Below are 15,970 nucleotides of genomic sequence, written 5' to 3'. Positions count from 1 at the left end.
CCCGTGCAGATACATGTGAAAACTGGATATGAAGATCAGAGGGAGAAATATGGACTGGGGCCAGGTCCCATGGCCCTGGCCAACTCTGAACCCACCAGCTGGGACGTGGGCCCTGCCCTTACCTTGTTGCCCCTAATTCACCCACAGTTCTCTGCCCTTTGTGGGCCTCAGCTTTCCTGTCTGTGCAATGGGTGAAATATGTTCTTGGGCCCTGGTGCCTCTGATGCCTCACCCTGGCCCAGGGGCCAAAACAGTCAAGATCTTGGGCTCTGGATGAGCTGGGTGTGTATCCTTTCTTTATTCCTTCTTGGACCTGACACCTTGGACAAGCCACCCACTGTCTCTGGGCCTCGGTTTCCTCTCTGTGGCATGGGTCTCCTGAGCCTGTCTCCAAGGGTTATGTGAGAGTTAGCTGGCCCTGTCTATGTCCTGAGATTCCAGGAAACCCATTCCACAGATGGGAAGATGGTAGTTCAGAGAGGAGTAAACAGATGTTCCAGATGTGGACCTTTCTTGGGGTGTCTGTGGCATGCCCTCTTTCCCTCCCTGCCCTGCTCCAGCCCTGGGTGACACCACATGGCCTCAGTGGCCCCACGCACCTTCTCCACTTGCTTCTGGTGGCCATTGGTGCTAATGCGCTCAAAGGCCTGCTCGGCGTCATCGGCGTCCCGGCACTTCTGCTCATATGTCTTCTTGGACTGCGGGTGTGGAGAAGCATGACTGGGTGGGGGGGGGGTGCGGGGGGTACCCAGAGTGAGGCTCCCTGAACCCAGCCTCCCTTCTCCCTGTCGGGGGCTGTGGGTGGAGTGGGGGCCTCCTAACCAGGGACAGGGATCTGGGGGTCCAGAATAGAGATGGAGAAGGGAGTTTTATTTCCAGGCCCTGTCCAGTCTCTTTAGAGACATGGTCACATCAAACCACTAGCAGGTCCCTGAAAATACCATGCATCTGCACGATGCTGGCCTCTGCATAAGCTGTCCCCTCTTGCCGAACCTTTTTTCTTCTTTTCACTCAGTGTCCTAGGGGACACAGCTCAGGGGTCCTTTCTCCCTCCACCCCCAAAGTCCCTAGCTAACAGTATGGATCATCCCGTGGGCCACTTCTGGGACTGACCACCAGCCCATCAATCAGGAGCCCCCCAAGGGCAGGGCCTGGGTCCATCCACATGAGTCCTTGGCTCCCAGCTCAGCCCCAAACACCCAACAGGCGATGGTGTGTGTTGTTGGGCAGGGGTTGAGGCAAGCCCTGTCCCAGGGGCCCAGCCCAGAGCTCCTGAGGTCCACATTGTGAGTCCTCCACCCCTCCAGGCCAAAGACCCTCACACTCACATCCATAGTCTTCTTGTAGAGAGACAGCTTGCTCTTCTGGACACGGTCCATGACGGCCTCATACTGCAGGGGACACAAGGCTCTGAGCAGGGGGGCTGCGGCCTCAGGATGCTCCCCTAGGCCAAGAGGACGGGGTGTCCCTGGGATGAGACACAGTATCCCCTCCTGGCTCTGAAGGGAGCAGTGACGAGATGCCATAGAAAACTAGAGCCCGGGGCAGGATGTGCCCATTGTGTCTCTTTGCTGCAGACTCCAACCAGGACTTGGTCTCTGTTCCGGGAATACTCGCCCTGCACACACACACACACACACACACACACACACACAGTCCTTCACTCACAGTCTCTGTACCTCCTCACGCTGGTCATACACTGTGTACACACCGGCACACATAGGCACACAAAGTTCCACATGACACACAGAAGTACACACTCACAGGCTCCCATTGCTCCCACCGCTCATGCTCGCACACACAGGCCTTCATGTGCACACTCACAGAGCACCCACAAACACCATCCAAAAGCACACACAAGCCACTCTCCATGTCCCTGTGCACAGCCATAGGCCTGTTCACACAGGTGAACATACACACGCCAAACTTTTGCCACTTGTGGGCACACAGGGCCACTGCACCCCTACCTCACCTCCCAGGTTCCTCGTTACGGTAGAGAGAATAGAACTCAGCATGGGCAGCCTCAGCAGGGAGCCTCAGGCCTGCTGCCCAGTCACCAAGGTGTGGGCACACATAGACACTGACACACGTGTACATGCTCACAAGTGAGGACACACGCATGCAGGCTCCCCCCTGCTCCCTCTCACACATGCATGTACGTATGCACACAAGTCCAGGCTATCTCCCCTACATACTACATCCCAGTTCTCCACTTGTGGGGGCTCTGGTCACCCTGGGGAAGGTGTCTCTCTGTCTGGAACAGCTTTTGCAGACATTACAGCCCCTCTGGCCACAGAAAAACTAAAAATAGCCAGCCTGGGGCCAGTCTCAGCAGGTGCCCTGCACACATGAGGCAAGTCCCAGCTCAGAGTGTTCACCTGCTTCAGCCCCTTGATGCAGAGCTAGCTTTTGGGGCTGGCTTGGGAGACCAACTGTCCACTCAGGGCCCCAAGTTTAGAATCCTAAAAGCCTGAGACCCCGGGTGGCTGGCTGGGCAGATAGAGTACAGTCATGCTCTATTTCTGTGGCCAGAGCCACTTCTCAGAGCCTGTCGAAGAAGACTGAAGGAGCCCTGCTTGTGGGCTGGGTCCCCAAAACTTGGGAGATGCACATATGTGTCCCAGCCTGTGAGACACAATGAGGAGAAGAGCTTGCCTAGGACTCCCAGGCCCAGCCTGGCCTTAGCTACGAGCTGGCAAGCCCTCCCCTTCACAGCTCCATTTTGTGGGCCTTTCCATTTTTCAATTCTTCGGAGAGTTTGCAAAGATCCCTCATCTCCAAGCAAGAAGTGTTTCTGTGTGCTGCTGGCCTGTCCCATCCTGTCCAGGTGCCACCCTCATCACTAAGGCCTTGTGAGGCTGAGCACGTGTCCCCAGCTGCCTTCCCAGCAGCCATGGGCTCAGCCAGTCAGAGAGTCTCCAGCCTGAGAGGAGACCCTGGGACAGAGAGGTCACCGAGCCTACTCTCCACCCCACCTCTGCAGCTTCCCTGACAAATAGCCTCCAGACTCTGCTTACATATCTCCCTTGATGGGGACCTTACTTCCTTTCCATGTAGTCCCTCCATCTGGGGACAGCTATGCGCTACCCATGGAGGAGAAGTACCTTTGGATGCCGAGGTCAGCATGACACCCCTACCCCCCATCTCCATGCAGGATCTGTGGCCCCTCTCAGCCGGGCAGCCCTACAGAGTGGCTCCAATGACTAACCACCAAGTCTGCCTTTGTCCTAGACAAACAGCCTTGACCCTTCAGCTCAGGACCAGTTTCTGGTGACTCAGGCTGCCTCCTTTAGATACCCCCAAACTCTCACGGAACTTCTACAGTCTATTATAGTAGGCTAATCAAAAAGACCAATGCCTTTCCCTCTTCCTGGCATGAGAAGCTCAGGAGAAGACCTCCAGTGGGGCTCTCAGGCCTGCATGCTGGGCCCTCATTCCAGTGGCCCGTCTCTGCCCACACGCATCCCCTCTGCCTTCAAGTCACCCTCATCCCCAAGCCTGGAGTGCTGTCTTCCACCGTTCATTGGCTTCATCTCCAAGGTCCATCACCCAACTTCACAGAGATGATGACCACCTCCCACTCGGGGCCCACCCCCAACACCCGCCTCACCTTCTTCCTCTGCTCCTTCTGCCTCTCACGGAACTCCTCGAGGCTTCTCAGCTCCTCACGCAGGGCCAGGGCCAGCTGGATGTGGGAGCTGCCCACATTCTCCATTTCTGGGGGCAGAGCATGGAGGCGTGGAGCCCCGGCCTCCCACATACTCACTCCTGCCTGGACTAGCCCAGCCTCAGCCCCATACCCCCAAATCCTCTGCCAGCCTCAGAGTGCTGTGTGCAGCCTGAGCACCCCACCCCCGCCAGGATCTAACTACCTCCCTCTATGGGGACAGGGGTGTTCCCAATAGGTCCTGTCGCCCTGCAGCCTGGGGTTGAGGACAGTCGGAACTTACGCTGCTTTAGGGAGTCAAAGGAGGCCCTCAGGGAGCTGTAAGACAGAAAGGCCAGGATCAGAAGAAGGAGGGCACAACAGATCCTAAAGCCCCCACTGGCCCCAGGGACGTTATGTGTGGTAGGATGGCCCTAGATTGCTCACACACACTGACCTAGGTGCAAGGGACCCTCTGGTCAGACCCAGTGACCATCCACTCAGCCCCTTCTGGAAGATGGAGCTTCTCTTTGGAAATGATAAAGCCTTCAAACCTTTCCACTGTGCCAGAATGTTCCTGGCTTCTGCATGTTTTCAAGGCCCTCCCTCCCTCAGTAGGGTCCCTCCCCCACGAGGTCCTCACCTGCCTTCAGGATGAGCTGAAGCAGGAAAGAGCAGCATTCAGACCTGGCTTTAGGCAAGTGGCCTGGAGGATGTTTTGGAAGAAGCTGGATGGGGAAGGCAAGCAGGACAGGGATACCAGAGGAGAGAAATGTGGGGTCTTAAGGCAGTATGAGCAGAACATACAGGTGAGGACAGAGAGAGGCTGTCCCTGTCCCTGGCTGGGGTGGCTGAGCAGACAGTGGTGACATTTCTGAGAGGGGACCCAGGAGGGAGTACATGACCCATGAGCAGTGTACAATAGGGTGCACTAAGCTTGGAGCTCCTGAGAGAACCTCTCAGGAGGAGTCAGGAGGCAGCAAGGTGGCCGTTCTAGAGTAGAGACATGGCATTGTCCACTGCAGGGGGGATGCCAGGGAGGGCAGGAAGGGGAGAGGCTAGCCCGGGCATGGGGGGCGGTGGGGAACACCCAAGGGTAGGGCTGCCAGACAGAACAAATGAAAATAGGGGTGCCTGGGTGTCTCAGTCAGTTAAGCGTCCGACTTTGGCTCAGGTCAAGATCTCGTGGTTTGTGAGTTTGAGCCCTGTGTCGGGCTCTGTGCTGACAGCCTGGAGCCTGGAGCCTGCTTGGGATTCTGTGTCTCCTTCTCTCTCTGCCCCTTCCCCATTTATGCTCTGTCTCTATCAAAAATAAATAAACGTTAAAAAAAAAAAACAAATGAAAATACAGGATGCCCAGTTAAATTTGAATTTCAGATAAACAGCAAATACTTCTTGAGTAAAAGTATCCCCCATGTAATACTTGGAGGATACTTACATTTAAAAAGTATTTATTGTTTATCTGAAATTTGAACTTAACTGGGCGTCCTGTATTTTATCCAGCAGCCCTGCCAGGGCCACAAATGGAGCTGGTGCCTGAGCAAAGGTGTTGGAGCCCACCCAGGACAGCAGTCCCGTCTGCTGGTAGGTAATGGGGCACCATGAGGCAAACCTTTCCTTGGGTCAGAAACAGGACTGGCAGGGGAGCATGCCTCTCTGCAGGTCATTGGATCTCAGGGATAAGGGCCTCTCAGTGGGGTGAGTTCCCCATCCTGGTAGAGAAAGAAGGAGACTCGAAATCCCAGCCTCAGAAAGCAGCAGGGCCTCGGCAGGGGCTCCCTGCTCTGTGCTCCCACATGCATTAGAAGCAGACCCTGGAGCCAGACAGCCTCGGTTCAGTCCAGGCTACTCACTCTGTGGGACCTCGGGCGAGTTACTTACTCTCTCTGTGTCTCAGTTTCCCCTTTTGTAAAATGAGGATAATAGCACAAACACGATGTTTGTGAGGAATAAATGAATTAATATGTATAAAGTACCTTGTCGGGACCCGGTTGCTGTTGTGCAACCCTCCCCTGAGCCCACATTTGCACACCCCTGTCCTGAACTTGACCTGAGCTGGCCTCTAAACTACCCCACGTAAGAGCTTACCAGTTTCCCCACTTATCAGGAACCTCCCCAGTTTTGCTTTCAGGTAGGGGTTCTCTTGAGGTAGCACCATAGGCTGGGCTCCCTTCTCACCTCCCCAAACCCCAAGGCAGGAGGGGCAGCCTGTGTTCACCAGCAGGTGTGTGGGCATGGGCCCATGGGCGCCAAGTCTCCAAGTGCACAGAGAGACGGTGTGCAGGCATTGCAGACTGGACCTAAGGCGGTACTTGTCTGCTGTCTCAGGGGTAAATATCTCGGCCTGAGTTAACTCTGTCCCTTAACCAAGGATGCAAAGTAAGCTGTAGCTCCTTCTGCACCTGGAGGCTCGGTCAGTCGAGGCAGAACGAGAAACTGGGGCCAGAGTGTGGCCAGGCTTGCTGTGGTCACACAGAGGCAGCAGCGAGTCACCCAGGCTCTGGCCACATCCTCTGCCGCTCTCTACCCAGCCAGCCCTGTGCTCCCTTCCCTGCCTCTCTGCCAAGTGGCACGCACGCCCCCTGGTGGCCATATGGCCTCATGACGCCCGCCCGGGACAGCCCTGGACTCTGGCCCTCCTGCCAGGGTCCCGCAGTCCTTGCAAGGCAGGCTTTCCAGGGGGCTCCCTCCTCTCATTGGACAGTTAGGGAAACTGAGGCCAATGAGGATCAGCAACCTGGTAGAAGTCATGGGGATCCAGGCCTAGAAGGGAACTGTGTGGGGTCTGTCTGGTCAATGCCAGGCCCCTTGCCCTAAACTAAGTGGATCTCAAAGGGTGGTCTGAAGACCAGCCACATGACCATCAGCTGGAAGCGGGTTGGAAATACGGATTCTTGGGCTCCACCTTAGTCCTCGTGAAGCAGAAACTCCGGGGTGGAGCCCAGCACCCTGTTTTCACAAGCCTCTGGGTGCTGATGATGTACATTCAAATGTGAGAACGGCTGGCCTAAATTATTTAATCCTCACAGCTCTTCCAGGGAGGGTCTCATCCTTATCCGCATTTTACAGGTGAGAAAAACAAGCATCAGCGAGGTGAAGAAAGTGATCCACGGCCACACAACAGGTAAGATGGCAAGGCCAGCCCTCTGCTTCTCACCAGAGGAAGGAGGGGTGACTGCCAGGGTGACCCCACCTGCCCTGGGGATGAAGGGTCAGGACTCTTCTCTGACTGAATTGATGCCTTGCCGGTGGCTACACCTCCAACCCCTCTGCCTACCCACACACTCATGTCCTGCCTCAGTCTCTCTATTCACGGTGAGAGCCTCCCCAGACTCAGTGGGGCCCCTCCCCCACCACCAGCCCTTGCCCACACCACCTTCAGGCCCCAACTACTTCACGACCACATCTCATGCCAGAACTCAGGGCCTGAACACCCACAGCCTGGTCTTCACCTCTTTTTAGATCTCACGGCTCACAGACACCTCAAGTGTAGTGTCCAAAACTGGACTCAGCTCCCCACAAAACTCTGTTCTCAGCAAGGTTCCCCTCTCAGCAAAGGCATCGCCCTCTACCTGGCTGTACACATCAGAGACCAGGAGTCATCCTTGTCTCTACCTTCTCCCTCCCCCTGCACTATCTTCCTTCTCACCTCCTAAATCTCTTATCCATCCACCTCACTGCCGCCACCCTGGCCCCTGCCTCATCAGCTCCATGCCTCCAGCTTCACCTATTAGGCCTGTTTTCTGGGCTACCTGGTCACCTGGCCACCCACCAGTTCCTTCTATTCACCATGTTCATTCTTGCCTCAGGGCATTTGCATGTGCTGATTCCTTATGTGCAACATCTTTGCAGGTCTTCTTCTTCTGTCTCTTCTGGGCACTTGTCCCTGTTGTTACCTTGGGATGATGCATTGAGTATCTGTCCCTGCACTGACCTGTGAGCCCACTAAACAGGGGCAAGGGCTGGTTCTCCTCCCTACCTTGTCCCCAGGCTTGTAGTCCAGGGCAACAAATTCAATATTTGATAAATACCAAGTCCTTTCTCAATCCCAAACCTACCCTGACCCACCCTCCTTGGTCCATGGCCCTGGGGTGACGGTAAGGAGTCACAACCTCCTGGGACAGCTGGTCCTTCTCCCTACACCCCTCCCTGCCCCCCAGAATGGATTCTGGGAGCCCCTGAGTCCATAGCACTGCCACGTGGACATTCTCCGTTCCCACCCAGCACAGTCCTGATGATGACAGAATCCATTCTCGTCTTGGGCTCCTGTTTGTCTGCCAGCTTGCTGCCCCTTGGGGCTGCACGGATGAGGCTACCCTCATTCTACCTGGGACAGTGGGGTAGGGTTGCAGGCTATGAGCCCTCCATGTTCCCTACCTGCTCACCTCTGGGCTGTGGTCCCTCCCGCCCAGCCCCATGCATTCCTGGTGCTGGGGATCTTCCAGCCACTACAGCTCCACTCACACAACAGGGCCCAGGACACCACCTCTCTTTCTTGGCCCCAGACTTTCAAGAAGGTAGCCTCTGTTCTATGGGGGAGGGGATACTTCACTGTTCTTGGGACCAGAGGCAGCCCACTGTGGGTTAGCCACAATTCTCCCTTGGAGAACAGCCTTCATCTCTGATCTTGTGAAGGACTTGGGGAGCATTTGAAGTTTTCCTCTGCTCCATGAGACCCAGAAAAGATGGTGTCTTGTAGCTTGCCTCCCTCTTGCCACTAGGACCTCCTAGAGTTTCTCTTCTATTGCGTCTCTCTCGCACGGTAAGGGCGGGGCCCCATGCAGGCCTCTGTCCTGTGTTATCTGCCACCAATGTCCTCATGTGTGACTCATCCCATTGTCCTTTTTTTGACTTGGCTGTCAGGACACAGAGCCTGAAATGCCATGCTCAAACACGGTCTAAATTGCCAGTGTAAACATGTCCTTCCATATCCTCCCCACCGCCTCATACCCCTGCCTAGACATGCCTACCCCTGCCCACCTACTGGCCAGGAGGCTCCTGCCTCCCAGCTTGCAGGAGCAGACTCTTCTCACCTCTGTGCTGGAGGCTGGGCCTCACTGAGCTGGTGTCAGAGGACCCCTGATGGGAACAGGGCCTGCCTTTCTCCCTCTAACACCAACAGCATGTCTTCATTTTCTGAGCTCACAAAAGAGATCATGAAAAAAAACCAAAAAACAAAACCGCTTCTGACAGGAAAAGCACAGCATTTTAGGCAGTGGCCAAACAGTGAGGCGGGGGCTCAAATTCACGGCCTTTGAGGAGCTATCCTGGCCTGCGGTAGCTGCCTAGGGGCTCACAGGAAGTTGGCCGCAGCCCTTTCAGCCTTGATTTCCTTCCATTTCCAGAATGCCTGCCCTCTGCAGCTGCTGGGAGCACGTGGCACCCCAGCACCCCACCCGAGGCAAGATGAGGACTGGACAGGGGAGAAATGAGAGCAACCAGCAGAGCAAAGGCCTGGAGGCTGGAAGGGAGAGTCCAAGCGAACTTTCTGCAGAGAAGGACATGGAGTTTAAGCTTGGATAAGCTTGGATAAAGGATATCAATGGATAAGCCCTTCACTCATTGAACAAGGTCTTTAAAATGCATTGAGAGGGCTTGTGGGGATCCCTTAGTTTGGGGACTGGGTCTCATATGTGTGTTCTCCATTGCCCCTGCCCAGGAGGTGTTTGCTGAGTCCGTGTGTGAAGGAGGTGAATGTTAGAAATTATTTAACGATGGGGGGAACCTCCTTTTAATGTATATGGCTGAGTCTCCAGGCCTGAGAGAGGTTTCTGGCCAGGCTGAGGTCAGAGGATAATGCAGAAATGCTGCATCTTCTGGCAGCAGAGGTCAGGGAGACTGGCCCACTCTGCTGTCTTTGCTCTCACTGGGCTTCTTCTGGGGTCACTTAACCCCCCAGCTTTTGTTCTCCCCACTTGCTCCTGCCCAGCCTGTGCACCCCCCAGCCCTCTACTTGCCCTCCATAGAGCTAAGAATGAGCATCTCACGGGACCCAGGAGGGTTGGCCGTGGGGAGGCTGGGAGCTCCACCCTACCAGGGGATGGGCCCTAGAGGATGAGCCGCCAGCCCCATGCTGAATAGCAGGCCATTCCCAGGTGCAAACCTCAAACACAGCCCCCACAAGTCTCCATGAAAACAAGGAGGTGACCCATGTTGTCATGGCCACCCTTCACTCTCCCCACAAAGAGCCCTCCAGGTTGGTAGGGGACCGGGTGACCTGGTCTAATCCAAGACTCTAACAGTCACACAAAGCTGAGTGTCTGGGAGGACCTCCTAGAGGAGGTAGGGCATGAGAAGGCCCTAAAGGGAGGCTCTAATGCAAAGGATTGGGAAGGTTCCGCTCAGTGTGTTCAAGTCTGGCTTCAGGGTGGTAGAACCATTTATTTTACATTATTTTTAAATTCTTGAATCCTCCTAACTCAGCATAGGGCATGACACATAGTAGGTGCTCCATAAATGCTTGCTGAATAAATGGATGGATGATGGATGCTTGGCCCCCAGTTAAAGAAAGGCATGACTGAAGAGTCTTACTAATCCTAGTACATGCCACATGGCTCAATAGCAACACTTATTGCGCACCTAGTATGTGCAGTCAGCTGAGCTGGGAGCTGCATAGGGCATGACTCTGAGGGAGGCAGCAGGTGAACTGAGATGGGTTCAGCTCCTGCCCCTGTCACCCACTGGCTCTGAATGTGTCCTGACCTTGCCCACCTTCAGCAAGGTCTCTGACATCTCCCCTCTGTCTCCGTCTCTCCCAGGAGGTGCCCTCCCGAGTCCACCCTGTTCTGACCATCTGAGCCTAATGGTGAGCTTGGGGCCCTGCTGGCTCTCCCCCACCACCCCCGCCTGCTCTGTGCACATCCCTGTGCACAGGGATGTGGGTTTTATTTCTGCCTTTCCTGCTGCTGGGCAGACTGACCCATGGAGCCTGGTGTTTCCGGCCTAGGCTCCAGCTCCTCCTTGGTGGGCAGCAAGGCAGACCTTGACTCTACCCCTTGCTCTGGGCTGGGACTATACCACTGATGCTCCCACCTTAGATGAAGGCTGACCCTCCAGTGATACTGGCTTCTAGCTTTCTGGGCCAGGGAGGGGCTGGGCCTCAAAGGAAATGGTCTAGACCACCAAGTCAGGCTTCTCAGCCCTAAACTAAATAGGGTGAGCCCAACTTATCTGACCTACACAGGGGCCGGTAAGAGCATAAAGAACCCCACTGTTTATTGAGCATTGCCATGGCCTGGTACTTTCTGCTTGACATCGTGACTCCAGAGCAGCTCCTGGGGGCGACTCCTCTTTCACAGCCCAGCCCAGGACTCAGCGAGGTGTAGTGACCACCCCACTGCCACACAGTATATGGGGCAGGGCAGACCTAGCCCCACTTGGCCTCTTACAGCCATGCAGGGGATCAGGACCACCTAGAGCGTTCCCCTGGCCACTTCTTAATCCTACAATGGGGCAAGATACTGTGTACCTCCTGCATTTCCCGCAGTCTACCTGGCTCCCCTTCCATTTCGTTCTCTTTTTCAGTGGCTTCTCCTTCTCTGTTTAAGTCCCCAGTGATTCACAGGCTTCTGAGTATGAGTGTGCCCTACAGCCTGGTCTCCTGTCATGGCCCTGCCCGGAACACCCTCTCTATCCAACCCCCAGAAGAGGTGACCTTTCCCATCTGGCTTGGGTGGCCAGGAAGCAGAAAGGGATGCCTCCTGGGTCATACTCCCTCAGCTCCCCTTCCCCAGGGAAGACAAAGAAGGGTTACATCAGACTTTCATTCATTCCTTACCATGCCCTGAGCCCTCCTCTGCACCCAGCCTGCATCTAACCCCAGCCCTGTCCTGTTTATCGGTAAACAGCCCACTAGAGTGGGCAAATGAGAACCAAACTCAACTTGCCCACAGTCACATAGCTCATAAAGGCCAGGTGGGGACTAGACCTCATGCATTCTTACTTCTAGGGCTGTGTTTGTGCTTTCTGGTCCAAAGCACAAACCTTTGGGCATTGAGCATTAATCTCCCCTGGCTCACACCACTTTTAAACCTTCCTCCAGCTCTTCCTGTGTTTTCTCTGGCTCCAGTTTGGAAGCAGAAACCAGGCATGGTCCCACATATCTTTAGAAGACCCAGAAAGTGTTGCATGTTCAAGGCTCAAAATGAGGGAACCTGGGTTCGTTCCAGTGACAGCCTTTCGGGTCACTCCCCTTGTGCAGAGCCAGATACTCATAGGCTTGACCTCCAAGGGGTTGCTATGGCAGCTGCAGACCTCATAGGTGGGGCTCCTGGGTAGGAGGTGCTCACCCAGGGGGAGACTCCACACCTTCACGAGGCAGCCACAGACTTACTGTTAGAAAGTCCTTCAGGGGCTCTCAAATCATCCTGCTCTCTCTACTGCCTCCCTATCCCCCAGTCTGCACACTGGGACCCAGGCCTCGGGGCTGGAGAAGACCCCTGCTTCACAGCAGAACTACTCCTATTGTCTCCCCTTTGAGCCGGGCCTGAACCAAGCCCCTGGACGCTATTAATCCTTTGATGAAGGTTGTATTATTATTCTGCTCACTGTTGAGGAAATGGAGGCACAGAGAGTGTCAGTGGCCAGCCTGAGATCCCACAACTGTTGGATGATGAGATGTCTCTGGAACCCAGGTGTATCCCCTCCCGCCACTGTCTCTGGCCACACCTGTCCCCTTGAAGCCCAGGCTAAGCCAAGGCCACAGCGGGGCTTGAGCAACCAGTGGAGGGCCCGTCACCTGGCCCTCAGGGCTCTCAGGACTTGGGTGGAGGCTGTCCGGGTGCCGCTGGCTGTGCTACAAACCCCTGAGGACAGTCTCTGCCCCCTGCCCAGAGTCTTCTCGGCACTGAGACAGCAGGGTGTTCTCCCCTACACAGAATCTGACCTCACCCAGAATGCCCTGTAAGTTAAGAGACTTGTCCTCCAGGCATCTCCGCCCTGGAGCCATCCAGACCCTTCCAGGCCCTCCCAGGTCCACCCCAAGCCAGGAAGTCCTAAACCCCATCCAAGGGCCCAGAAGTGCCTGGACAAGGAGGAGGGAGCCCAGGGCACGGGGCCTCTTACTTGATCTCTGTCTGGCCGCCTGCCTTCCGGGCGATCTGCACCAGCTCCTTCCCATACCTCTCCTCTGCTTGGGCCCTGCAAGAACAAAGTGTGGTCACTGTCCCTCTACTTCTGTTGGCTGCGGCTCCCTTAGATATCTAAGTGGTGGAAGCTGAGGGTCCACTCACTCAGCCTCTTGGGGCAGGCTGAGCCTGCAGGCCCTCCTTGGCAAAGTTTGGCTCCTAGCCCTCCTTCCAAATACATGTTGGGCCAAATACCCGCACATCTGAGGGGACATCAGATCATTTGCTCATGAGGGGAGGCCCTGGCTGGGAAAACCAGGAGAGTCACACTTCCAACAGCAGGGTGGCCGGGCTGTCTGTTCCCACAGAGCCAGGAGGACAGCCCACGCCCTGCCGGCCCTAGCCCAGTGGCTGGCTCACCTCTGCCTCAGCAGCTCCTCCACGTCCTTGCACATCTTCCTGCCATCGAGCAGCCGCTGCAGCAGCACCTCATAGCCTGTGTGGGCCGTGAAGTCCCTGCACTGGAACACGAGACAGAGGGACGCGTGAGTGCCGCTGTGTGGGTTGGGAGGGGCACTGAGTTGGGGGTCCTGGCAAGGACTCCGCTGACATCCAGGAAAAGTCTGTGTCCAGCGTCTGGGGCCTGCCCTGCCTGTCTGCCTCCATTCTCCCACTCAAAGACGAGCTCTTGGGCTTCAGGATGTGGTTTCGCACCGCGGGGCCCCTGTCTGTGGGGGTACCAGGTGTGTGAGCCCTACGCACCATGGCGCTCACAGTCTGGGACACATCAGCTTCACACAAGATGGCCACGGGGAGGGCCGGCTCCAAGGCCTGGTAATGACAACCCCGTAGGGTGCCCAGCAGGGCCCGTTTCTGTCACATTCCCAATAACCCTATTATCTCGGTTGTCCAAGTGAGAACACTGAGGCACGGATGGGTACGGTGTGCCCATAGTGACACAGCTTGGCAGCGGTAGGCCTGGCGTTGGACCCAGGCTGTCAGGCTGGAGTCCATGCTCTCTGCCTCTACACCACACAGCCTCTGCGAAAAACTGCACCAATCATGTCTCCATCAACAACTGTGTGCCAGATGCCACACTAGGCTCTGTGTGGGCTCCCGTAACCGTCTTGTACCCACCTGGCAAGGTGGGCATCGAGAGTGACTTGCATCAGGATGCAGGCACATCCTAACACACCCAGGACACCTGACACATGCTTAGCACCTTAGGGCCAGCCCTGAAACAGGACAGTGGGGAGAGGGGCATTTGGGAGAGTTCTCCTGGATATGACTGCCCCTCTGCTGCCTGGCACTTTCTCAGCCTGTCCCAGGGCTCCTGACCAATCTGATTCTCCTTTCTCACCCTTGGAATGCATTCTGAGCTGCTGGTGCTGGACTTAGTCCTCATAGTCAAGAACTATAAGAGTCGGTCTAGGGAGTGGGTCTTGGGGCCAGGCTGCACACGTGGCTGATTGACAGAGGAGGGAGATTGATCCTAAGAGAAAGTAGTGAAACATTATGCTGAGAGCAGGGGCTTCTGTGTGTATTTCTTACCTGAGCCTGGTCCCCACATCCAGTCTTGGGGAAGGACCGCCCCCCAGGATGCTTGGCCAGGCAACTGTAAATTGAGGCAATCCCTGAGATTCAGCACCTAGTCTGTCTTCTTTTCCATCCCCATGGACCCCCAAAAGCCTCAGAGACTGGAGAAAGGGTCCCTGCTCTCCTGAGTGCACACATCATAGCCCCATGTCAGACCTCAGCAAATCAGTGGGGCTTTCCCAAGGCCACACCTTGGGGGAGGTAAGTCTAGCCCATCTTAGAGTCAAGAGCTGATGGTGCACCTTTCCCTGCCCCATGTCTTTCCTCAAATGCTGTGTATGGGCATGTAGAGAAAGTCAGGAGAGGAGTCTAAATCAAGGAGAGCTTCCCACAGGAAGAGGCATTTGAGCCAGGTTCTGGGAGAGAAGGTGCTGTTCTTCCAGGTCTAAGTAGAATAGACATGGTAGAAAGGGCAGAAATTCCACAAATTGTCCCAACTGGCCCTGTGCCAGGCCCAGCCACCCTCAGCAAACTCAGAATAGTGGAATCTCCAGGCCTATAGCTCACCTACGACCCCAAACTTATTCCCTCCTCCATAAGCATCCCTAGAAATCCCTGAGGCCCAAACTCAGCTGCTGACTGGATCTCAAGCAGTGTGCCTGGGCTCTGGCTGGCTATTTGGGGCCCCAGGGGAAGGAAGTTGTCCCCCTAACTAACCCCTGCCAGCCTGTCCTGGATCAGGCATCAGCCCCCAGGCTGGTGTGTTTGGGCCAGGCTTTCATTTCTGTGGTTTTTGTGAGTGGCCACTTGCCCACTAACTGGTCAGCAGACCCTGGTTTCCCACCTCTCGGCCTCTGCTCTCCCTCCTAACACCCCTGGCAGAAGGCTACGACAGCCGGGGAGGAAAAGGAATCTGGAGCCTCAGCCTCCTGCCTTCTCCCCACGAGGGAGGCACTCTGAGCTGGACACCGCCATTCAGGACTGAATTCCACAGACCACCAAACTGGGAAGCATCTTGTCCAGTGCCCCCCAGTCCCAGGGAAACTGAGGGCCAGAGAAGGGAAGGACCTACCTCAGGAAACACAGGCAGAGGCAGGACAAGAATGTGGACTTGCAGGGGCCCTGTCACTCTCCATGAAGCCTCTGGGAGAGAGGGCAGAGCTGGCAGACTCTGTACCCTGCCCCACACCCCACCACAGCAGGTTGCTCTGTTCTTCCCTCCTAGGCCCCCGCCTGACCCCAACTCTCCAGGGAAGCCCCTCCGTCCTTACTGAGACTCCCAGAGTGGAAAGAAGCAAAACCAAACCTACACTGGCCATTCCGTAGGATGCAGAAGGTAGCAAGGCCCTTCAGGCTGGGTCCCCAGGAGCTCAAGTCCCCAGAGCGCTGTAGGCTCAAGAATCTCGTCTAGCCTTTGCTCAGAGCCACAGTGGTGCTAGCAGTGGCTGTGGCCAAGTGAGCCACTGTCGCAAGTGACTAGATTGTTCCGAGGAAGTGCTTGGTTCCCCCAGGGCTGCTCCTTCTCAGCACTGCTCCCCTTCCCCCAGCCTGCATCCTCCTCCTTAGCCCCTACTCCACCACCTCCTCCAGGGAGTGGGTTCTGACTCATTATTCAGAGCTGGGCAGAGTCCTGCTCAGGCTGCTATTGAGGAAACGAATGAACCAATCATTCAGTTAGATAATCAATCAGTTCTGCAAGTTCACAGGCCCCGGCCCAGCCACA

At 55.8% G+C, this 15,970-nt stretch overlaps 1 protein-coding gene across 3 annotated transcripts in view; it reads right to left on the bottom strand.

The window, feature by feature from the left end:
• The window catches only part of PSTPIP1 (proline-serine-threonine phosphatase interacting protein 1), a 47,242-nt gene that overhangs the window by 13,461 nt on the left and 17,811 nt on the right, over positions 1 to 15,970 (bottom strand). For 2 of the 3 annotated variants that reach the window (XM_045448993.1, XM_045448995.1), the window contains exons 2-7: positions 13,132 to 13,232; positions 12,710 to 12,784; positions 3,951 to 3,985; positions 3,611 to 3,717; positions 1,329 to 1,391; positions 600 to 698 (exon numbers count right to left, since the gene is read on the bottom strand). In XM_045448993.1, the coding sequence (XP_045304949.1) occupies positions 600 to 698; positions 1,329 to 1,391; positions 3,611 to 3,717; positions 3,951 to 3,985; positions 12,710 to 12,784; positions 13,132 to 13,232 (480 nt within the window). The remainder of the gene's footprint in view (positions 1 to 599; positions 699 to 1,328; positions 1,392 to 3,610; positions 3,718 to 3,950; positions 3,986 to 12,709; positions 12,785 to 13,131; positions 13,233 to 15,970) is intronic. The other variant, XM_045448994.1, reaches the window with a different exon arrangement.

Source organism: Leopardus geoffroyi, chromosome B3, assembly GCF_018350155.1.
Source record: "Leopardus geoffroyi isolate Oge1 chromosome B3, O.geoffroyi_Oge1_pat1.0, whole genome shotgun sequence".
NCBI classification, from domain to species: Eukaryota; Metazoa; Chordata; class Mammalia; order Carnivora; family Felidae; genus Leopardus; species Leopardus geoffroyi.
Note: the sequence above shows the minus strand (reverse complement) of the source record. Positions and strands in the feature narration are given on the sequence as shown.